Source organism: Leptosomus discolor, chromosome 1, assembly GCF_034619465.1.
Source record: "Leptosomus discolor isolate bLepDis1 chromosome 1, bLepDis1.hap2, whole genome shotgun sequence".
Taxonomy (NCBI): Eukaryota; Metazoa; Chordata; class Aves; order Leptosomiformes; family Leptosomidae; genus Leptosomus; species Leptosomus discolor.
Genome location: NC_141391.1, coordinates 151697174 through 151721301, shown reverse-complemented (window position 1 = coordinate 151721301; position 24128 = coordinate 151697174). Strand labels below are relative to the sequence as shown.

Here is a 24128-nt window from a genome sequence, read left to right as displayed (position 1 = left end):
GACTGCCCGGCTCTGTGCCAGACCTCACTCTGCAGTGTGCGCTGTTTCGGTGCTGGCACAGAGGTGGGAAGAGATGTAGCTGGGACACCCTCACGTACACACGGGGAGGCCAGCACACATAACCACTGGCTTCCTGTTGGCCCTGGCTCTGAGCTCTCACAGTGTGATAGTGCTGCAGACAACATGAAGAACATATTTGGGGTACCAGCAAAGCACATAACCACCTTATCATTTCCCATGGTCTTGGGGAGTGCTCAGAGTGGGGACCGGCACCTGGGCATTAGATGAGCGATCATTTGCTGTACCTGGCTGTCCAGTCCCAAGAAGATCAGCATGAGGAAGAAGAGGCAGGACCAGAGCTGAGACACAGGCATCATCGTCACTGCTGTTGGGTACGCTATGAAAGCCAGGCCAGGACCTGCCAACAGACCACAGGATAACCACGTGTGCCCCCCACACCACTGCCTGCCTCCACCACCCTGCAGCAGAGAGTGAGCTCATGGGCTGCTTCAAAGATCATATCACCATGGCTCCTTGCCCACACAGGGCTGAAAGCTGTGTCAGGGACCACTGGTCCTGCAGACCTCACTGCAGACACCCATAGCAATGAAGGATGTAGACAACATCCTGGACTTCACTTCAGAGAAATCCCCTCCCCTTCAGGCTTTCTGTTTTGCCTTGGCTCTGATGTCTCCTAGAAAAACCTACCTGATTCAGCCACTTCTGCAATGGGTACACCCTGCTCTCGAGCCATGAAGCCCAGCACAGAGAAAATGGCAAAGCCAGCAATGAAGCTGGTGGCACTGTTCAGGAAGCAGAGCATGATGCAGTCCCTGCAAAGGGGAGACCAGAGAGAAATTGGTGTTTCCCGCTGCAGAAAGGGTCCACTTGGGATCTTGTCTGCACCCAGTTTTCCCAGTCAGACAGCATGGATCAAGGAACAGCAATGCTGCTCTTGAACTCCCTCACAAGTAAAAAGCTCAGAACAGAGCCAAAAATCAGCCTACCAACCTTGTATCCCACTCTTCAAGAGTTGTAGGACTATGTGTGGCACAGAGACATAGGGCACCACCAGTGGCTTGTGAACAGAATACCAAAATGATATACATAGGGACATGGCAACAAAAAAGTTAACAGGAGTCAAGACAATAAGAAAAACAACAGAAAAAAAAATGGGGAAAACAGCAAATTAGAAAAGGGAAGAGGTTGCAGAAGTAAACACAGTCAAGAAAGAGGAGCATCTGAAAGCACGAAGATGTACAGGTTCAGCACATCTGGTAAAACACGGACTACCAGGTTAACAAAAATCCTCACCTGACAAGGTTTGTGTCTACACTGTCTTTATTAACAGTGCTCAGATGGAGGCTGGAACGTGCTATGATACTTGTCCTGAAATGTTTGTGCACTCATTCCCCATGAAAACAGGGCACCAGTGTGAGCTGTCTGGGCTGGAAACCCCACAGCCCAGGATCCTGCATGGGCAGATGCCAGAGCTGACCCACAGCATCAGCTGCCACGGGGCAGTGTGGATGCCTAACACATTTGGGCCACCCAGAGCTAAGCTGCCAGTCCGAGGCACCTAAGGCATTAGAGGAAGGCATCAGAGCACGACTCCATTGGTGACATATAGGGGAAACTAATTGCCTGACCAAGAGCCGTGGCAGCACCACTTGGAGAACAGAAGAAGAGGAGAGATGATTGATGTCTCCCAAGTACCATTACATTTTCCCATTCATGCTGGAGCAATACATGAAGGAATAACAAAGCCCCTGTTCCTCAGGGCTCTGTTGAAGGTGTCAGAAATGGTCCTGATGGCTTCACTGAGCTCCATGTCGGGCCCTGGATAAAATAGATCTGTAATCCAAGGGCAAGGACGAGGCCAGACAGACTTGATTAATCTCCTTGATAGGATCAAAATGCCACTGGCATCACCCTGATGGTAGTAAAGCACTGGAGACAGGGGGCCCGGCCATCATTGTTGTGCCATCTCCCCTGCCTAGCAAGTGACAGCAGAGCTGCCCATGCCACCCCTGCTCACTCACCCTGTCAAAATAGACTGTGGTGTCTCCACAGTGGCTGGAGACACTCTCCATTTTCATTCCTCCCCTTCCTCCAGTCTTTCCTGTTTCCACACTGACTCACACAGGAGAGCACTACTATAGCCATTTTCTGGAGCTCCTGTGTTCCCTCAGCTGCTCTCTGTCCCTGTGCTGAGTCCTCTGCGGCTTCCACACTCTGAGCAGCTCGTTAGTCAAAGCAGCATGACCTATGGTCTCCCCTGGGTGCCTCAGATGCAGCTCTGTGCTGTTTGTCTCTGAGCAAATTTCCAGAAAGATATGAGGAGTACAGGCTCCTCTTACCTGTAACAGTTGTTGGTGTATTTGTTGTAGCTGCCCAGAGCTGTCAGGCACCCCTGGCAGATGGCATAAGAGAAGAGGATCTGAGTGCCTGCATCCATCCAGACCTGGAACAGAGAAGGTCAGTGGTCTCCAGACCTGGCAACAAAATAAACAAATGGTGTGCCCTGTCTAGGAACAACCCCTCCATCCGTGCAGAACAAACCCCATGAGACAGAGAGAGGCTCAGTGGACACAGAAATGGGGATACCTCTCTGAGAAAACTGAGCTATAGGACTGAAAGTCCTCTAGGAAAAGTCTCCTGAGGGGACAGTATTTTCACATCCCACTCAAGGTCACACCACTTCTTCATACCACACCTTTGCATTCTGGTTGGAGACGGCATCTCTGACGGCATGGCTCCAGCTGAAGTTGACACTGCAGATGTCTGTGGTCCCTACATGTCTGAGGGTTCGTGGAGCTGCTGGTGAGTCATCCCAAACGAGGGCCAGCAAGTCCTTTGCACGATCGATTTACTCCCCTCTCGGCTCCCCAATCTAGCTTCCCACATCTCTGAGGCCATGGTGCAGGGTGAATGGCAGAAAATTTCCAGGCTGAGAGATTTCAGCCAGTGGGTTGTCGTGCACCCTGGTTCCCCTTTGCTCTAGCATTGCATGGGAAAAGCTGAGTGAGCTTGTTCACTGCTGCTCCAGCCCTCTCCCCTGTGGAGGAATCCCTTCACTCCACATGTTGCTGCTGAACTGCAGCTCCATTCTCATGCCCTCCCAGGGAAAGCCCTGAGCTGCAAGCTAGCAGGCAGGCAGGAAAATAGCCCACCTTTCTGATCGTCTGTGTGTTCCCTCCCATCTCTTTTTCCTTTAAGCAGCCCCCAGCTGCAAACATCCAGGCAGCTGCAATTTGGCAGCCTTCAAAAAACCCAAGCCCAGGCATTGTTGCTTAAATTCACATGGATCTCTCACAGATAGTCATGTACATGGGAGCCCTTCAGGCACGGGCATGGGCACACATCCTGCTTTACACCAAAGTCCCACATTCTGCCTAAACTCAGCAGCAGGATTTCTCACTCCTGCTATGCTGGGTTGCAGCAGCCTGGAAAGACCATGTCAGCTTTAGTGAGGCTGTGAAAGATAGGGAGGTTTTCAGTGAATAAGACCCGACCATGAATAAAACACACTCAGTCCCAGTCACCCCCTTGTTATTTATTTTGATATTAAAATGCCATTTATGTTCAGCTGTCTCTTTGCCTTCAGCACACTACAGATTTTGTATTGACAACACATAATTGCATCTGAGAGCCATTTGGGGGAAGACAGTGTGTTTGGCAGCTGGTTTGGGAGCAGTTGGGGCTTTGGGCATCTGGGAAGATGCAGGAGGTAAGCTGAGACTGTGGGCTAAGCACACTGCTTGGCTGCCTCCATGAAAAGATTCAGCGGTGGAATAATTGGCAGCAGTGTCATTTAAATGCTCTTCTGGGAGGGGGGGAGATCTGCATTAACACCTTCCTGGGATGGCAGAGGCAGCCTGTGCAGTGTTACTGAGCCCACTTGGAGAAGGGAAGCAACCGGCTGCTACAGAAAAGTGCTGGAGCAGACACCCCAGGGGGTCAGGGGAGTCCTACTGCCTGCCCTGTGCACCCTCAAGGGTGCTACCCACCTAAGACTTGGCCTCCCTGGGTACATAGCATCCTCCCTGCCAGAGGGGGTTTGCATGAGCTCCAACGAGTAGTGGTAGGGGCTGAGCCTTTGGCCAGCCCCTGACCTGGGTGGGTGGCACCAGCCCCCCGGGACAGGTGAAGGGAACCTGATGCCCAGCTGGGGCACAGCTTACACTACCTGTGTGCATTTGGTCTCCGCAAGCACAGGGACCCTGCGCTCCCTGGAAGGGGCCTGTTGGAGCCAAACAAAGTGCTAACCAGGCCAGAAAAAAAAATGAAAAGTGGTAGATTATTCCCCCCGCCCCCGTTGCCTTAATTATTTGCATTTAAGACCCAGCAAAACCATCTGTTACATGCTGAATATTTCATATACTCTTCTGGTTTTGCTGAACCCATGAGTGGAAATGACCTAATATGCCCATATGCTGCAGATGCACAAGCAAAAAGGCTGTGCTGTCCAGGGGTAATGGATCCCTCTCAGCTCTTTTAAGGACATCTCGCTGGCTCACCAGTCTCCTTTCAGAGAAGACCCCTAGATCCTCAGCTAGCAGCAGATCCAGATTCCAGGGTGCTGGAAACCTTCCTGTGGTCAGCACTTGCCTGACCCCCACCCACCTGCGGGTCCACCAGCCTGGAAATGTCTGGCTTCAGGTAGAAGATGATCCCTTCAGCAGCACTCGGCAGCGTGACTCCTCGCACGAGCAGGATGATAAGCATTGCATACGGGAAGGTGGCAGTGAAGTAAACGACCTGCAGGCGCACAGAAACAAGAGGAGAGAGGGTCAGTGGGGAGGGGGTGCAGGCACCATCTCATCTCATCTGCAGGCCCCCACCCTGGCAAACGTCCCTGGACTCTGCTGTTGCCTATAGCTGCTACTGCAAGGGTAGAAGAGGGGTGGGAAAGAAATTAATCAAGGTTACATCTCACCGGTGATTTAGTTAATCTACATTTTGTTCCTCACCCAAGACTCTGCCACTGGTTGTTCTGCTTTATTTTCTTTCCAGTCCGTGTAATTTCACTGCTCTGCAGCTGTTCTCTTCATCTTTCTAGAGCTGCAGAAGAAACCCAGATCTCTTCCTGTCACTGAGTTTTAATGAGGAATTATTAAAATGGTCCTATTCCCAGCAAGACTTTTACAAATTAAATAGCAACTTTTGCTGCCCAATTTGAGACATCTCTGAGGGGACTCATTTCCAGGGGTGCTCATGCAGCTCTCTCATCCCTTCAATGCCTCTGAGATCACAGGTAAAAAAATGGGGGCACTTCAAAGCCTTTAAAGAAAATTTAGACCATTATTTTTGTAAAATCTTCTTTTCACTTCTTCTAATGTGTGATGTAAATAAATATTACAGTACAATTAATCATTTCTAATCCACTGCCTAATGTAACATTTTTTTTTTCTATTGGCAAAAATATCCATGAGCAAGTTGCAACTTCCTAACATTTATTCATTATTAAAATTCAACCGAGTAATGTGAAGGCTTGTTTACTCTATGGATTCATAGTGAGGGGCCTAAAATGACATTTTTTTCTGCTTACTGATAATTGGTTGAATAAGTCACAGTATGTGGTACTTCTGCTGTTCCCCAATTGAATGACAATGCAAGCACTTTTGGCACAAGTATTAAAATCTACCTTCAGAAATCACTTCTGGGCAACATTTATACACATCAGCTGAATGCATAAGGAAAGGAAACATGGAAAGAGCACAAGAGTGGGCAAAATAAATAAAAGAAAAAGGCTTTTAAAGAAAACAAGACTTCACTGAATTGTTGAAATTATTTTCCTGAGGTGGCTATTGTTTCTTTAAGTTTGGACTCCTTAAATCACAGAAGCATAAACACAAGGGTCTGGCAGGGATATCCGATTAGAGCAGCCTCTCAGTCAAGCACAACATCCTGTTTACTCTGCAGCTGTTGAATAAAATTATGCACCTACTCAGAATCCCTGGGTCCTCCCTACTGATTATCCTAATACATAGTCAGTAAGGAAAAAGAAGGAAGGAAATTATTTTTTTGACAGTGCCCTTGAAGAACTCAAAATAACCACCTGCAGAGAAGACAAATGGCCTGACTGACTTGTGGTATGTCTCAGGACAGAAAAACCCACTCTGTATTGCTGCACTCTGTCCATAACATCTGGCTGATAAAAAGTAAGCCCTGTATTCTAAAACTTGTGATGGAAAATTCTTCGGTGGTCCCAGGAAAAACATCCCAGCTACTACATACACTCACTGTTTCCTCTAACTTTCTGGTCTGACTCTGCCAAACCTGATCAACCCAACCAGCCTGACTGAACTTCTTTAGCTTTCTCCTTGTGCAGGCAGCACCAGGAAAAGGAGACTCAGAGGAGAGGGCTGAGAGCTGAAGAGAACCTGGGGTGAGGGTGACTTAATTACACTTCCATGCAGATTAAACAGCCTCTCAGATCCAATCTCCCAAGATCAGAATGATATCTCTCGTGAAGATGGCACTGTGGTATTCAAACCAGGGAGCATCAGAGATTTAAGATTTAAAATGCAGAGCATCCCCTCTCCCCATAGATGTAGAGTGTGGCTCTCCCTTCTTGAGACATGGTGGACAGCAGGTCAGCACCAGCAAGAGCCCAAGTCATCCGCAAAGACTGAGAGAAACCTAGCAAGCAAAGCAAACTGTTGTCTTGCTCTGCTAAAGTGGGTGCCCAGCACTGGTTTAAGGTGGGAGATGGGAATTTGACACTGAAACATGGGTGTCCAGTACTACAGGAAACATCTGCCAGTGCTAGGGATAGTTATTTGAAGGAAGAAGTCTGTTCCAGAATTTGGTTCCCCTCCCTTTGGTATTGGGACATACCCTGGACACCCACAGGACCCACCCATCATTAATGACCCAGCCATCATTAATGACCCACCCATCTCATTGCAGTTCCAGGAAGGAAGGAAGTCCTGAACAAGTCAAGGCCATAGCAGCATCCCTAGCACCCACCCCAAGGCATCACACACTCATTCACTCCAGAAGGATAACCAGTCCACCTGATCTGTGGGATCAACATCAGGAGGGAACATTGACTTCAGTGTCACTAGCAAAGTGCAGAAAGTGACCTGCTGAGCGAAAAACCACAGAGCCAGGCAGAGTACAAAGGAGAGCACAAAGACACCTCTCCCACCCCAAGTATTTTGCAGGATAAATGAACAGGAGAGATTTATTATCTATTCACTGAGCTGGTTACAGGCAGCAGCTTGTCTGTTTTGCTCAAGTGTTTAAATATTACCAGGGACAAGAAGTTTGCCACTGCAGAAGATCTTGTTTAAAACACCAGCAAGCCAAACCAGGACAACACACTGGTGAGTGGATGATTCCCAAGGGCACTTGGGGAGTATCCATCAGCCACCGTGGATATCTGCAAGGGAAAAGGTGACCCAAGACTCCCCTCAGTTCCCAGGTCTTTCCCTATTCTCCCCTCCCCATTTGACCTACTCTTTATTCTTCCTATTATGGGTCAAACACAACCAGTGTGAATCAGTATGGCTCCAGCAGGTTTTAGGTTTGACTTTGGTGCTGTGTGTCTTCTGCCTCTACTTCATGAAGAGGAAAAAGAGATTGGGGAAGAAATGTGAGATGGGTACAAGGAGGCTTATGGACCAGGAGGACAATCTCTGTTCCTACTTTGCCTGTGGACTTGACCCCTTTCCAGATGCAGAAGTAGCAGATGATCCACGCCAGCAGGAGACACAGAGCCAGCTCCCAGCGCACAGTGCCCAGTTTGTGAATACCATCCGTGAGCCCCAGGACTCGCTTCCTGCCGGTGTCCAGGGACAGGGAGAGAAGCATTAACACCCCAGACCCCACTCATCCATACCAACCTTTCCCATATTACCCCACCCAAAGACTATCCACAACACATCTGCCAAGGGTTCCCAGCCATTCGAATCACCCCAGCTCTGCCTAGGGCTCCCCTCTCTGTCGTTCCTGCTGATGCTGCTCCACCATGTCCTGTAGCTGGCCTGAGCCCTCCCACTCTCCAAGCCCATGGCACTGCACCCATCAAATCCACACAACACAAAATGACCACATGCTCCCCATTGCTCCCCCACCCTGGCAGCCACCCAGCAGACACTGCTCAGTCCAAAGCAGATCACCAGTGCCATCATCACCCCATGGCTACCGCTGTTCCTCTGGCCTCCCCATATAGTACAGAGACTCTATATACAAGCATAAATGGCCTTTATGATTCCCATGCCCTTCCTTCAGCCTCATTCCTTGAAGACTCTCCATCATGAAAGTGGGACACACTAGAGCTCAGCACTGCAGCTCATGCAGTCCCCAGAAGCCCAACCCCACACTTACGATTCCTCTGCACACCCTTCTCCAAACCAGTGCCCTCAGGATGTCCTCGCCCTTGCAACCTCTGCAGAAAACCTGGGCAATTGTTTCGGAGGGGTCACAGCTCTTGCTAAGTCATATGTGCAAAGAATTGGGCAGGAGAGGAGGTCCAGCACTGTGCAGACCCTTTCTGCACCCATGGGCACACATCATCTTCTATGTGCCCTTGTGGTGGCTGCAAGGGGCAAAGGACACTCAGCTCTCTCAGAGGCACTTTAGGAGCCATAAAAAGGAAAAGGGAAAAAAATAAAAATACTGCTGAAGCTGAGCCCCTGACACCCCTCTTCTTTATGAGACCTTCCTCAGTTGAGTATGGAGAGGTAGCATGGCCTTGGCAGGCATTTCAACCTCTCCAGGCTGCAGTGGTGACCCTCTCTGGGGTACTGTCTGTTCTGCTGCAGGACCTCTCCCTCAGAGGTGTTTTATTACCTACAGCCCCATGACAAACCTTCCCGAGTGCCTCTTTGGCATCTCACACATGCACCTCAGATCCCTGCTGTCCAGGAATGAGCCTGAGCAGCCTGATGGACCACTTCCCTTAGGCATCAAGCAAGACGTGGTCAGAAGAAGGGAAAAGGCAGCTTTGTCCCTTTCAGTTTCACTGTAGAGGACTGTTCAGTATGCCCTGGCCTCTCATGCTTGCCTGCCAACAGTAGCCTGCAACACTCAACACAAGTAACCCCTGCTTACAGCAAGTCCTCATCTTCTTTTGATGCCTCTTTCTGTGGCCACACTCACTCAGGCACCTCAGTGCCAGAAAGGGAACATGCCTGTGCATGTGCAAACATGAGCACCATTGGGCAGGCACACTGTGAGCAGAGGGTGTATCTAGTCCTCACATCCCTGGGCTCTGCACTTATCTCCTTGGCAGCTTTTGTGTATTGTGCTCCCTGTGTTCAGGTCTGACGTGTGGCACCTCACTTGGTCCTATAAAGATGCACAGCCCTCTGCCCGAATACTCCTACAGCTGCAGCCTTTAGATGAGAGAGGAGCCTGAAGAAAGGGAAAGTGATCACGTACTCCCAAAACTCAATCATTGGGGAGGTGGCGTTCGCAGGCAAGGTCCTGTTGTCCATGCTGGAGCTATTCAGAATGTCCACACAGAGATCTACCAAAAGAAAAGGAAGCTGATGAGCCAGAGAAATTCTCCAAGGCTCCTCCAGGAGTGATGCTCCTTCCCCTCTGTACTGTAACCCTCACTCTGGCAGCACACAGACCCTTCACACCATGCGATTGAGCATCTCATTAAACTCTCGCATCTCATTAGGCATCTCATTAAACTCTGGCTCTCCTCAGTTACGAATTGCAATCCAGCAGTAGCCAGAGGGCTTCGGGAAGAGGAGAGGGGAAGGAGAGAGCAATTCCCTGCCAAACAGAAACCAGATGGCTGCAAAATATGGATTATTGAGGGATAGGTCCAGAGAAGGGCAATGAAGCTGGTGAGAGGTCTGGAAAACATGTCTTACGAGGATCGCCTGAGGGAACTGGGATTGTTTGATTGTTTGATTGTTTAGCCTAGTGAAGAAGAGGCTGAAAGAAGACCTTATTGCTCTCTACAGCTACCTAAAAGGAAGATGTAGTGAGGCAGGTGTTGGTCTCTTCTCCCAAGTAACTGATGACAGGACAAGAGGTAATGGCCTCAAGCTGTGCCAGGGGAGATTTAGATTGGATATTAGGAAAAATTTCTTTGCCGAAAGAGTGGTCAAATATTGGGACAGGCTGTCCGAGGAGGTGGTGGAGTCACCATCCCTGGAGGTGTTCAAAAGACAAATAGATGTGGTGCTTAGGTACATGGTTTAGTGGTAGGCTTGGTAGTGTTACGATAGTGGTTGGACCCGATGATCTTAAAGGTCTTTTCCAATCAAAATGATCCTATGATTCTATGATAGAAAATCCCATTTTCCTCCCACATCATGCATCCTGTCCACACATTCATGCATGTGTTCACACATACCACATATGCCTTCGTGTGCCGCCATCCCCAACCCTGTCACATAGCGTGAAACTAAAACCAGAGAAGATGCCACTCATCCAAAACACGCACTTCATCTTGCATTTCGCAAGCAAAAGACAATCCATCAGAAAACCAAAGAAGTCCAGCTGCAGCTGGGAAGCTTCTGCCTCATAAGAGAATATCTGAGGCTTTCCTCTCAAACAAACCCATGCTGGGGGAGCTGAAGGAATCAGATCAACTCTTTAAAAGGCTCCAAGCTCTGCTGGGATGGAGGGGCAGAGTAAGCTGCAAGCGAATGGTCCGTAGGGTGAAGAAATTTAACACATCACAGAAATTAATCATCTGACCCAAGAGAAAAAGGGAGGGAACTGAGCTGCCACCAAAGCTCTTTCTAGCCTGGCTTTCCACTGAAAGCAAAACAAGCTGTTCAACATGGTAAAAAAGGCCTGTCAAGGACATCAGATCCATGAGGATTATATCACATCTGCCCCATCTTCCCAGGCATAGCCTGAGTGCCTTGAATAAAACCAAAGCCAGGTCTTCTCTGCTGGGCACAGTTATATGAATTGTGGGCATGAGGAGATGAGACCCCTATCCAATGTAATGGTATAGAGGTTTGTATGGAAGTGATTAGATCAGAAAAAACAGTGCCTTTAGAGTTTTTTGTTACTGGTTCCTGCACTGGGAGACCTGTACTGGCAAAATCCTCCAGTGCAGGCTTGGCTTGATTTAGCCAAAGGCTGAGTGCACAAAAGAAACTGTTCAGTACACGGCAGCAACTGTCCCAGTGACTCCAAAGTAGTGGGGTAGAATAAGGGAACTGTAAGATAAATACTTGTACCAGAGCTAATGAAAAGCTCCTGCCACGTGAGGAGGACTCTAGATGGGTTTGAAAACTCTCCCAACCTACCTACCTCTCCTGCTTGCCAGAAAATTCAGGTTTTTCAGTGAAATCTCAACACCCAAAACATCTCCATGTGGAAATAGTTTTACTGTCCCCTGCTGCTGGGCATAGGATCATACTACTCATTCTTCCTGACACTTGCCCATGGTGAATGAAGACAGTCACCTTTGCAGGAATCCCTAACCACATTGCAGCCCATGAGAGCCTCTTATCTGAATAAAAAATATTTTCTACAAAACTCAGAGAATTTCTGGGAATTGGGAAGGAGCTAGAAGCTGACCAAGGGAAGGTGTACCTGAGTTCCAGGGGTTATTGCAGCTGGCCCATGGTAGCACTGCATTGAAGGAGCTGAACAGATAGAAGAGTGCCCAGGACAGGATGATGATGTAGTAGATATTCAGATAGTACCCAATGACTTGTGAGGCATATCCAATTCCTGTGAAGAAAAGCAAAGGAGGTGAGGATGGGGCTGCCAACCAATTGCCAACACATTGGGTTTAACTCCAAAGACAATGCCATGGTAAGAAGGGTGCAACACCAGCCACATGGCTCACTAGAAAATAAAGCAAGACCTGCCTCAGGGAAAGAGGAAGGATTTTGTGACTGTGCATGCAGACAGGAAACATTGTTGGCATCTCTAGTTAAGTCTATGGTAGAGCAGAGAGAAAAACATTCACTGATGAGAAAATTTTTTTCTGACCACTACCATGCCATTTGCATTACACTGTCTCTCCTGTAGGAAAGCCAAATCTATCCTTTAAAGAAAAGAGATGCAGGTGAGTTCCTTCTGGAAAGACCCAGGCAAAAAAGTTCTCACAGCTGATATACATCATCTGTAAAGTATGGTGTTGGGGAAAAGTACAGACTTAGGAGCTGAGCTCTGGTCTTGGGTCCTGCTTGTGCCCATTGCTCACTGAGACGTCAGAACAGTAATCAGGTCAGAAAGGCCCAATTCATTTGTTTAAAACTGGTTGTCAGTGCCCTTTGAGATGCCACTGCTGTGCACCTTCAGGCCCACCTCCAGACCACAGGGGTCCCCAGTGCAGGAGGTCCTGGACTCCCTAGGGAATTTCAAATAGCACTGCACACCTCTGCTTGAGCAAACTAACCAGGCCTTTAATCTGCCTGAGCACAGGTTTCTCTGTCTGCAGAACAGGGGTAAAAAGCTCTCCTCTGCACAGGAGGACTGTGGACATTAGATTCATTAACATGTTAATGCCATTAAAGAAACTTCCCCAGGGCCCCAGGAGTCCTGGTTCTTATGCCTGTCCCTTAACCACAACCCCAGCCCATCTCTGGGCTATCAGACCAGCACGAGCAGTGTGATTTCCCCCAGTCTGCAGGACGCCAGCCTGCAAATGCTGCCACAGCAGCCCTAGGCACAGCGACGGGCAGGGAAAGCACCATAAACCAGTCAGCCTTCCTCATCTTCTTCTCTCTTCAGTATTTGTCCTTGACTACATGCAGATGTTTGTGTATTGACACTTCCATCCTCCTCATCCTGCTTGCTGGCCATCCTGCTTCTCCTCTCTCCTGGGCTCTGAGCATCTCAAAGCAGAGCCCATGGCTTGGCTGGACCAGCACAGCCCACAGTCAGCACCACACAGCCTCAGTCACCTACGGGGGGTCGGGGCACTGCCCCTACACACACAGCAGTCACCAGGAGGGATAACAAGGCTGGGAAAAAGAGGCAGGGAAGGAGAATAAAGCAGAAAGAAAAAAACACAATAACATTTCAAAAAAAACCTCTGAGTCACTAATTGTTAGAAAGGGCTGCCAGTAATTCCCATAATTTGACTGACCTTCAAAGATGGGACAGATCTTCCTCCAAGCAGTGACCCCTCCCTGGCTGGTGTATTGCCCCAGTGCCGTCTCCAGGAAGAACAAGGGGATCCCGCAGGTGAAGAGGAAGATGAGGTAAGGGATGAGGAAGGCTCCTGCAGAGAGGGGTAAGATGCTGCCTCAGAAACCTCTTTAAAATCTTATCCACTATCGCTTGCCAAGTACCTGGGGCCACAGCTGGAATCAGCTAGATAAATAGAAACATATCTCTGAATTAACTGCACAGCCTCTGCTAAAAAAAAGAGGTCTCCAACACCATCATTTCTCAGAAAAATGTACAAGCATGGCTCGTCTTGTGCCACTGCAGTACTTCTGCATTTGGTTTTGGCCAAAACCTAGAGGTAAGGTGTAGCCAGGCAAGGGGATAAAAAAGACAGTGCTGGAGCAGTTCTCCCTGCTTCACTCTCCTGACCTCGTTCCAGCATTCAGCAGGAGTCAGGCGAAGCAAAACAAGTCCTTGTTTCACATAATCACATTTGTTCTGCCTTTCCCGGGAGTCACAGCAAAACTCACACTTGCCTAGAGGATACAAACCTGGAGGATGGTGACGTTTCTTGGTAAGTAATAAATTTGCCAGGATATAAATCTGCTTGAGACATATTTCACATCAAATTTGAAAAGCAGTTTGCAAAAAAGAATGGAAACAGAGGAAGGGCAAAAGAGTATCTTTCCAGCATTTTCAAAATGAAAAAAATCAACTTCTCTCTTCAAATTCAATTTTTTATTAAAATTTGGAAAAACATCTTCAGAGAAATCAGCCTGAAATACCCCTCAGATTAACCCTTGATGAAATGGAAGAGAAACAGAGACCAACAAAAGCAAAGTATCAAAAAAGACAAACTCCCCAAAAAAGAAAGGTTTAATGCCCTGTTCAGCTGTCTGGATCTTTTTTCCTTCTTTTCAGTTCTCCTGCGAAACCCAAACCCATGTTTTTTTCACTGTTCTGATCAAAACTGCCCCTAAGATCTCAGTTTCATTTCTGATCTTTCTTCTACCACCTCACAGTCTTTCTCCCCATCATTGGTGTAGGTTTTCATGCTTTCACTTCCATCCAAATAGGTCAAGACAACTGCCTTCCTCACTGGAACGACTGTCGAGGTCTTGTCATCCCATACAGTAAACCTTTGGTCATGAGTACCTCCCACCATCAGTGCCTGGAGAGCATCTCTGTGGTTTGCAGCCAAGAGGAGGGCCCCATTTCTCAGCCGATCCAGATGTTGTCCCCCAGGCCCTCTCCTCCCCTGCGAGCACAGGCACTTGCACTGAAATTCCTTCCCATGACAATTAGCAACTAAGAACACTTCCGCTTGATTTTAGGCCAACAATGTTACAATAACAAGGAACATCCAAATTTCCCCTAAACACAGCTGTGCCATAGCTGCAGGGGACCTGGGGCCAGAGGGAGGGAGGCTGGTTCACAGTCAGTCCGGGTTTGCAGAGAAGAGAATGGGAACTGCATATGCTGAACTAGAGGCATCTGCTGCTTTTGGTGATGCGAGACATCTATCTGTATGCCAAATCTGCAAAACAGTTTTATTATCCTGCACACAGATCAGCCTTTCAGCAGGTCCCAGACCCTCTCTGATACCATTTGTCCCAGAGGTTGATCCACGTTGGTCTCTGAGTAATGAGGGCTTTCTTACACCTCTATTGTCTTGTCTCTCTGAACCTTCCCAGAGCAGTTACCAGCTGAAACTCCGGCTGTGGTCTCCTCCCCAGCTTGCTGCTTCACTGGAGGAGACTCAGCCCTCATAGGGGTTCCCAGAAACAGATCCTCTTTCCTTATGAGTCAATAACAATTTCAGGATACTGAGCAATTAGATCAAATCTGAAAGTGCAACCACAGGTAAGTTTACACATGGTTGCTTTCAGCAAGTTAATATAATTGGTTTTATGACATCTGTCTTTACTGTTTTATAACCATCTCAGTACGTCCAAAGGTGGAGAAAGGTGACAGGACTGCAGTGTCCAGTTTGGGGGGGGAGGGGGAGATGCAACAAAGACATAGCATTTATAGGTGGAAAATGTCTTTTTTGCGATTTCAAGGACTTTTCCAATGGTGAGAATGTCTTTGAATGTCATGGGAAAGACAGTGCCTCGTCCCATACTAGTTTGTTGGCCATCTGGTTCCCTAGAGCCCTAGAGAAAGAAATGTACCTTCTACAGTACTAGCATACTTTCTGCAAAGGCAGTATGTGAGATGTGAGGGAAGGACTCTCCCATCCTAGGCCTTCCCACGCCTAGACTTGTTGGCCTCTGAATCACAGCCTTAGATATTCTAGAGTAGTTTAATTAAAAAAAAAAAAAAAATCAATAGACACATAAAATGAACGAAAGTAGCCTTTTCACTTACACTAATTAGCATACAAATTGCAAGGACTACTGAACCGGATACCATAGGCATAATCTATGCAAAGATATCATCTGAGCTCAGGAAGAAATTTTCCATGCAAAAACAATGACTTCTCTCTCAAAGCGTCACTGTAGAATGGGCTATTCAACCAGCTGCACAACTAGTGTTCACTAACCCATGCCAGTCTGACTTGCTTTTGGTGCCTCCAAGTGCCTACCATCAAAACCTCAGAGAAGGAGACTGAAGGATCTGCTAAAAACCATCCCAGGTTCAAGAAAAAATCAATTCCATTTTCTTTAACAGTCCATTTATCCAATCCCCATTTGGTTCAGAGGAGACATTATATTCACTCCTGATTGATTTGGATAAACTCCAGTAACAGCACAGGAGACAGGAATTTGGTAGTACTGGGATGGGCTACAGCTGAATCACTCATCCATTGGCGAAAGCTCACAGCACCTTGGGAAAGAAAGGCCTTTGTGGCATGGTCTGCAGAGAAGGGAAGTTTAACGTGGGGGGAACATGCAAGTCCCAAAGCGTTATTTCAAGGTGTCTCTAGAGAACAAGAACAAAAGAGAAGTTATTGCTCTATTTGACATGTAATTTATTATTCCTCCTTTTCTTTTATAAAGTTAGATTTTGATTCACCAAGAAAAGTTAGTGACAGTCAATTATTACCTTCCTCTTTGCCAGTTTCATTTTATTGTTATGAGAAATTTTGATTTTTAACCATGTCATGATCTTATTGCAGTGTTATTGGAAGAGGAGAGTCACACAAAAAAAAAAAAAAGGGAAAGGAAGGGAAAAAACCTCTTTCTGGGGATGGGTTTCCCTAGCATTGGGTTATCCACTGGGAGAACTGTTCCTGAGGAAGAGGTACCAGTGTCCTTCCAGGGGGTATCAGGCCTTAGCAAGGATACCAGCACCCTCAAAGCCTTTTCTGCTCTGTAACAAGGGCCTGAGAAAGGTGGGGGTGACACAGGGAGCGGGAAAAGGGAATTATGTAGAAGGACGTTGCTGATGGCTTCCTGACCACTCACAGCATTTGATGGTTTCGGAAGACCACTTGTTTCTCAAGATGCCCAAGAGCCTTAAAGAGTTACTAAAGTTCCATTTGGCATCTAAACTTGGGTAAGCTGCTGTGAGAAACAGTAATTGCTAGGGAGCTGAATTCACCCCTCAGTTTTTATTCCTCCTGGTTTTGGCAGGAGCTAACTTGCTGGAGGAGAGAATAAGGGAGTGCATATGGGGGCACATGAGGCTTAGAAGAAATGGATCCAGGCACGCATGTATCTCTTGTCATGCCTAGAGACTGAAGAGAACTCATGCATGCTGTGAACTTACCGCCACCATTCTTGTAGCAGAGGTACGGGAACCTCCACACGTTACCCAGACCAATGATCTCCCCGGCCACAGACAGCACAAACTCCATTTTGTTACTCCACTGGCCTCTCTCTTCCATTTCCTCCTTTTTTATCTCTTCAGAAACTGCAGTGGTCCCATTGGGCTCTCCTTCCTTAGCCACAGCTCTTGTCATGGCTCTGTGGGACAGAGGAAAAAGAGGGCATGGGACATAAGGAGCTAGTGTGGGACATAGTGGTAGGAAGAGGAGGGAGAGGACAGACCAGTCACCACAGCAGATGTGTTCCTGCTGTCACCTTGAGGTTCCTTCATCCTCTGGAAAATGGCTTCTTTAGTGTCAGCACAAAGCATTTCCTCCAAGTTATGTCTGTGGGACAGAAAGTCTGTGATGAAGGGATAGAGGAAAGGTCACTGGTCGGGTGAGATGGGCCCACCTGCACCACCTCTTCATGGAACTCAATCCCGAATTCACTCTTACACACATACAGCTCTCTTCCTTATCCTTCCCAGACCACCAGCCTTAGTGTACTTCTATCTGTCCCTCCACACCCTGACTAAATGCTCTGCATCTCCATCACTGCTGGAAATTTGTCCAGGACTTTGGAAACAACAGTTCAGAGGAAGAGAAAAGAAGCTGAAGCTGAAGCACGGCAGGGGGGCAAAAAGAGTTTCCCTTCCCCGTGTGCTTTGTGCAGCAACAGTCTCCTGGCGTGGTTTCAGAGGGCAGGATAGAAATGTTACGGATTAATAGTCTGAACAAGAATGGACTACCTACCATCTTACTTCAAGGCATTGCCAGAAGCACTGTCTTTGACCCTCTGGATACCACATTATACTACCACACAGCCTGCCACCTCAGTAAAATGCACACATGCTTATTTGACCTAGGCTCCCTTCAGCAAGAAACAGGCAGGAGCACCAATCCTCCACTTTTTCCCAACCCTCTTGCAAAACAAGAGCAAGGAAACAAAGCCTCTGAGATGAGCAAAAGGACCTCATACTTGGCAGGTGTTTCAGGTCTGGAAAAGGGAGTACTGAGATTAGACAAGGTCAATTATTGCAGTGAAAATATCAGTAGGAAAAAGCCCAGCCTTGGGGAAACACAGAATGAAGTCCTTGTTGGAGGGGGGGCACACAGAATATGATTTGGCCTGTAGGGTGGTGCAAGGAAAACATTCTCCGGTCTGTACTAAATCCTGAACTATGTTTAGCATCATCTTAATTAAGCAAAGTTAGTGGCTGCTTGTTACGAGATACAATTTTCTGTCATACACAAAGTCCTTTAATTGACTGGTTAATTTAAATCCAGACAAAATTCACAGAGACCAGATTGAATCTTCTTTTTGACAACATTTTCATATTGTTTACAGACATTTGATTATGAGAAGAAACTAAAGTGCAAAGAGAAAAATTTCCCTTTGACTTTTAGCTAAAAAAAATTCTCCTCAAAAGCTTACTCTAATGGGTTACCTGAGGTAGGGATGTACGTGTGAGCCCAGCCAGAATGTACAGACCTAACACAAACAGGGTGGATGATGAACTATGCCAGGAAAGTCCTAACTCTAGCTATGTTTCACTGGTGGCTTTACTGAGCAGAAGTTGTCCTTTGAAGGGGTGATTAGCATCAGCAAGGGATACACATTCCCATGTTGGGATTAGGAAATTACACTGGAAACAAGCTTCTCTCCAAAGCAGCAGCATCTCTGCTTCTATTCGCACAAGCTGAGAGTGCGAAGAAATCACGGCTTTGTTCCTTCATGTTAACTTACAGATTCGGATTGCTGGTGGTTTGATAGGGTTTTTAATACCACGTGTTATCATTGCTTCCGTGCCTCCTAAGGGGTCATTCCCACCTCCAGGGAACAGCAATCTGCATCACCCATGCTACTTAACTCTTCTGTTGCCCCTGAATCTGCTCTGGACCACTTCAACTTGCTCTGTCCCAGGCGAAGTCCAAGCACAGCTCTGGAAGCAGCTCCGGCCAGGGACCTCTCCTAGTCAGCAAGTCAGTGGTGAGCAAAACCTCATTACCCTTGATGTCCTCTACCTGACAGGACCACCAAACCTATCCATCCACCTTTTGCATCAGCATGGCACACCATGACCATGATGGCAAACTACTCCCTCTCTCCTTGTGCCTAGTCTCTCTCCAGTTATCTCCCTCTGGGCTAGCATCAGCGTATGAGCCACCTTGTGGGGAGCAGGGACTGCCAGGGAGTCTGACCTAACTGGGAACAAGAGCTAGTCCTAATATCAAACTGGCCCAGCAGCCTAGAAACATCATGGCACGTGTTTCAGTGTAGTTTTCAACGAGGCAAGGGGAAGCAGGAACTGTTTGGCCATGCTTGGACTTACTCCACACAAGACAGCATCATTATCACCACGTCTCGTTTGCTTTTGTAAGTTGCCCAGCGCAAATGAAATTATTTCCTAAATGCTAACCTTCTGGATACATCAGGCCCTGGGGCAAAGAAAGATGTTTGCGTATGAAAACACAGCTTCTACTGAATGTTCATAGCAAAGCAAGCATTTTTTTGGCACAAGGCATGTTTCCTCCCTCTATTATTCAAGTAAAGAAAGGAAACCAGATCTCACAGTGTAACACACCAATTGCTCTCTAAATGCCCAGAGAAACAACAGTATTTATTCCCCCATCTGGCTTCATGCTTGTGCTAGTTTTGGCTGGGATAGGGTTAATTTTCTTCGCAGTAGCTAGTATGGGGCTGTGTTTTGGATTTGTGCTCAAAACAACGTCGATAACATGGGGATGCTTTAGCCACTGCTGAGCAGTGCTCACAGAGAGTCAAGGCATTTTCTGCCTCTCACCTCACCCCACCAGTGAGGAGGCTGGGGGTGCACAAGAAGTTGGGAGGGGGACACAGCTGGGACAGCTGACCCCAGCTGACCAAAGGGATGTTCCATACCATATGATGTCACGTTCAGCATATAAACTAGGTGGAAAGTTGGCCAGGGGCTGCTGATGGGGAACTGGCTGGGCATCCATCGGTTGACAGGGAGCAACTGTTTTTCATTTGCATCACTTGTCTTTCTTGGGTTTTTTCCTCTCTTTTTTTTTAATTTTTCCTTTTCATTACAATTTTATTATTATTTATTATTATTTTATTTTATTTCAATTATTAAACTGTTCTTATCTCAATCCATGAATTTTCTCACTTTTACTCTTCTGATTCTCTCCCCCATCCCACTGCAGGGGGAGTGAGCAAGCTGCTGTCTGCTGCTTAGTTGCCAGCTGGGGTTAAACCATGACAGTGCTGACAACCTATTCCCTTTGAAATCATCAGCAGATTTCCACAGACTCTGAATGCAGAGGAGCGAATCCCATGCAAAGCATTAACACTGCCTCTAGTAAGAGGGGCTGCAGCAGGCAGCAAGGGAGCATAAACCATGGAGGAGGGCAGTCAAGGGTCAGTGAAGACTGTCCTCCAGGCTATATAGCTGCCTCTTCAAAAACATTGCAGAAGGATTCTGATCCCCTATTAAATTTGAGAGTTCTTTAGAGTTATTTCCAATAAGGACTTATAGATGGGCAGTACCACAGTGGGTACAATCAGTTTCAGTGTCAAATGTAGATGCACCAGGACACTAAGGAAGCAACCTTCCTTTTTTCCCCAGCCCTTGCCCTTTATGGTCTATATGCTGGAAAGCACCTATTTACTGGCTTGCACTGCCCCAAACCCACCAAGTACTACATCACATGTAGATCTACACTTGAATGTGAAGCTGAATCTGTCCTCAGGGTTATACAAACCTCTAGCCCCACATTTAAAGAAGATGATGCAACCCAGAAATCAAGGCATGCAGCCTAAATGCTGACTGGTGCAGAACTAGCAGCTCTGCAGTTCGCCAATAGCTCACCAGCATGGAGGTCCTCCCAGTCCCCTTCACTTAGCTTGCCTGCTGGGTTGAACTGGTAGGTGGAAATGTCAGGTCCTCCCACCAGTCTTTTCTCAGCTTCTAAAGCCAAGGCAAGGCCCCTTTCCCCACTGCCTGCTTGCAGCAAGGCCTGCCAGCTGGCTGATCAGTTCATTCAGATGCTGCAGCACAGCCTCCTCATCTTCGAGAGCAGCAGAGCTCCACACATTGTCAAATGTGAGAGAAAAAATAACACATACTTAATGAAACGTGTTTGATCTGTCACAGTCCTCGGCACGTTCCAATTTGCTGCAGTCCAGGGCACATTATCAAGTACAATGATGCTTAAGCCTAGGCTTATTGAGGATGTCATGAGAAGCTGACAGGAGAGGACTTAGCTAATTCTTTGCTTTTATTCCTTTAATGCAAAGTGGCCCCAAGAGCCAGCCTATTTCTACTAATATTTGTGGTTTACCTGTTTTTATGTCAGACCTGTTTCACACATGGGAGCAGGGGAAGATCACAATCAGGGAGTCACGTCCTCTCACCTGACCCCAGGAAGGGAACACCCTGAATGCCAGACTGCAGCCTCAACCCTGTCACCAGGCTGCAACTCAGGGGCACCTGGACCAGGACTTTGACTCTGCACCTGTCCTCTGGCTCCTGAATAGGCCAACATGAAGGAAAGAAACTGGGATGCTGCAGTGGCGAACATGGCTGGGACAAACAGACCAGAAGGGGAGATGTGGCACTTGTGGATCATTTTCCTGTTTTAAAAAGGGGCAAACCACCCTGGTTATGGAATCAAACCTTTTCAACTGGGAACAGGTGGTAGATTAAAGTGGTCCTCAAAGTTTTGGCCCTTCATGCCATGAGCTTCAACTTCTCCCTTCCCAAACAAAGTGACACACAGCATTACACCTCCCCACTGCTTCCCTCTGCTTTGCCTGCTGTTTCTATGAGAAAGCCTATTACACACCTCCTGCCTCTTTTCCTGAACATCTAATCCTACTGTGCCCCTGCCCTATATGTTCTCAGGCCAGATGGGGGCTCAAATAACTTCTTGTTTCCAGCTAGGAGCAATTTGGCTCTCCCACAGCAGCCACAGCCACCCACTGTTTTACATCTTCCCCAACAGGCAGGCATTTTCTTCTCCCTTTAGATGCCCCTCTCCTTAATACACGAGTGTGGAGAAAAGACTTTGCCCCTCACTTGCTGCCTGCACTTTTTCTGCTGTTCCTACACTGAAGTTTGGAGAAAAATCTTCTGACTCCTCCACGCCCAGCCTCTTTTTTTCCCTCTGCCATAAAGTTTTTCCAACTTTTAAGATGCCACCTGACACAGTCCACAGTTTACCTCTCTCCTGGACCCACTTAGCCACGACCACCACCTTCCCTCTTCAGCTCCCTCTGCCCTCAACAGTCTCTTCTAGAGGTGCCCTGCTGTATTTTCAACCCTCAGCACTTTGAGGAGATGCCTTTTTCCAGGCCTGGAGAACCCTTTGCAGACATGACCCCCAGCCATCTTCCCAGAGAGAAGGGAGCTTCCTCTATGCCCAGTGCAACAGGCAGCTCTGTATGAAATGGTTACCAGACTTGGTACCAGGCCTGGTGCATGGAGGCAGACACATTTTTCCCCACAAGATTTATTGCTGAGAAAATAAGAATACACCTGGATTCTCCCAGGTACTGGAAAGAGAATAGCTGGCAGGCAGGCAGCCACAAACACAGACCCCACCAACAAGTTCCTTTCTTCAATATTTGAATGAGGTAGCCCAGTCCCTCTTGGTCATGAATTTTGGGCTGTGTTTGTCCCACACCTATCACCACCATGGGATCCTTCAAGAATGGCCACAAAAGACAAGGAAAGCCAAGGATACGTCAAGTGCCGTAGACACTCACCACGTGTGTCCAACGTGCTGAACACACTGCAGTGATGCAGGAGAGCAGCATTTGTTGCTGTTATTTGGGAACAAGCTGCAACTAAACAGTGAGACGGGAACCAGAAAAAGAGGAGAATGGAAGTGGCCTCTGAAAGGTAAGCATGGTGGTATCTTCAGCCTCTTCCAGGGCAAAAAGTGCTATTCAGGACTGCTCAGGTGAGACAAGGAACAAGAGAGAGATGAGAGAGAAGCCACCTGGGGTTTCGATACCAGAGGAAGAAGCTGTTAGAGATTCTCCTAAAGCTTTTTTTCCTGCAAACTTACTGCTTGTTCCTGATTGCCATCACACAGGAGCTCCTACTGCTGGGAAGTTAACACCCTCCATTTGACCTCTTCTGCTGTTTTATCTTAAGGCAAATGAGAGGAAGACAATCTCAAGAGTGAACAGTGAAACAGAGAGATCAGCGAATAGACATATCATTAAAAAGCAGCCAATAACACTTGTCAGAGGAAGCACAGTTTAAAAGCACCTTTGGACACTCATAAGTTCTGCCTGAACTGCAGAAGACAGAATCACAGGTGATGCTGCAGACAGCTGCACTGCATTTCTATTTCTCGGTTTCAGTTTGAAACAAGCAACAACCAAACACACAAACTGCAATTTAAGGTTGGGAGGGAGGAATCAGAAAGCAAGCAGGCTGCTCTCTGTTACAAAAGGAGGAGCAGGAGGACACAGAAAATTCTCTGGTTGCACAACATGAGCCAGCAGTGAGTTGGCAGCTGAAATCCTGCATTGCATTTCGATGGCAGGAGGCGGGGGTGGTTATGGGAGCAGAGACAGAAAATTAGGGCTCAGTGAGGAACAGCAGTGCTAAGGTACAGCTTAAGGAACAAACCTAGTTAGATTAGTGTGTTGGGGCTGCTACTGGTATAGGTCATATCTGCAAGATGGACAGGAAAATATTAGCAGCAGAAGTGCTTTCCAGCCAATCTAAGAGCAGCTACGTGAGCGGGGACAGCTGCTTCAGCCACTGCTTCTTCCAAACCCAAATGCTGCTGAGGAATGGCTCACTCGAGCTGCAAAAAGGAGAAAGGCAAGGAAAGATATAGCAAGAGAAGAACTGATCAACTCTAGGACAGCAGTCAAAGAGAAAATGCCTTTCATTTCAAGCTGTTGAAAGCTAGTTGGCTTCTCTACACCTTCTAATAAATTCCAGGTTTTGTGGACTGCAGGGCATTTTCAAAGCATCTGTTCAGCAAGGTTCGTTGGGCACATGAGGCTGTCACAAGGATCAGATCCTGCTTACATTTTCTCCAGTGTGAAATAAGAGCAACTCTTCTGCAGTCTGTGAGTTTGCTGCTTACTGACATCAGCAAGAGTGAGATAAGAAGCAGCTGTGAGTTTGCTAATGACGTGTACGTCTGTGATACAAGCTGCAAGGATTACAGAGCATCAACCTTCAGAGCACACATCCCCAGCTCAGAAGGGGACCAAATGGCTCCTGCCCTAACCTCTGCTGTCAGGACTGAAGAGCCTTCTAAGCACCTAGTGGTGGCTGGACTTCTCTGAGTATTAGTAGCAAAT

The 24128-nt window shown here is 47.5% G+C and overlaps 1 protein-coding gene across 1 annotated transcript in view; it reads right to left on the bottom strand.

The window, feature by feature from the left end:
• The window catches only part of LOC104352912 (sodium- and chloride-dependent betaine transporter), a 30722-nt gene extending 13759 nt beyond the window's left edge, over positions 1-16963 (bottom strand). The window contains exons 1-9 of the mRNA XM_009959358.2: positions 16771-16963; positions 13034-13168; positions 11527-11667; positions 9394-9481; positions 7657-7789; positions 4627-4761; positions 2361-2464; positions 709-833; positions 306-418 (exon numbers count right to left, since the gene is read on the bottom strand). Coding sequence (XP_009957660.2) covers positions 306-418; positions 709-833; positions 2361-2464; positions 4627-4761; positions 7657-7789; positions 9394-9481; positions 11527-11667; positions 13034-13168; positions 16771-16963 — 1167 coding nt within the window. The remainder of the gene's footprint in view (positions 1-305; positions 419-708; positions 834-2360; positions 2465-4626; positions 4762-7656; positions 7790-9393; positions 9482-11526; positions 11668-13033; positions 13169-16770) is intronic.
• Between the last annotated feature and the right edge of the window lie 7165 nt (positions 16964-24128).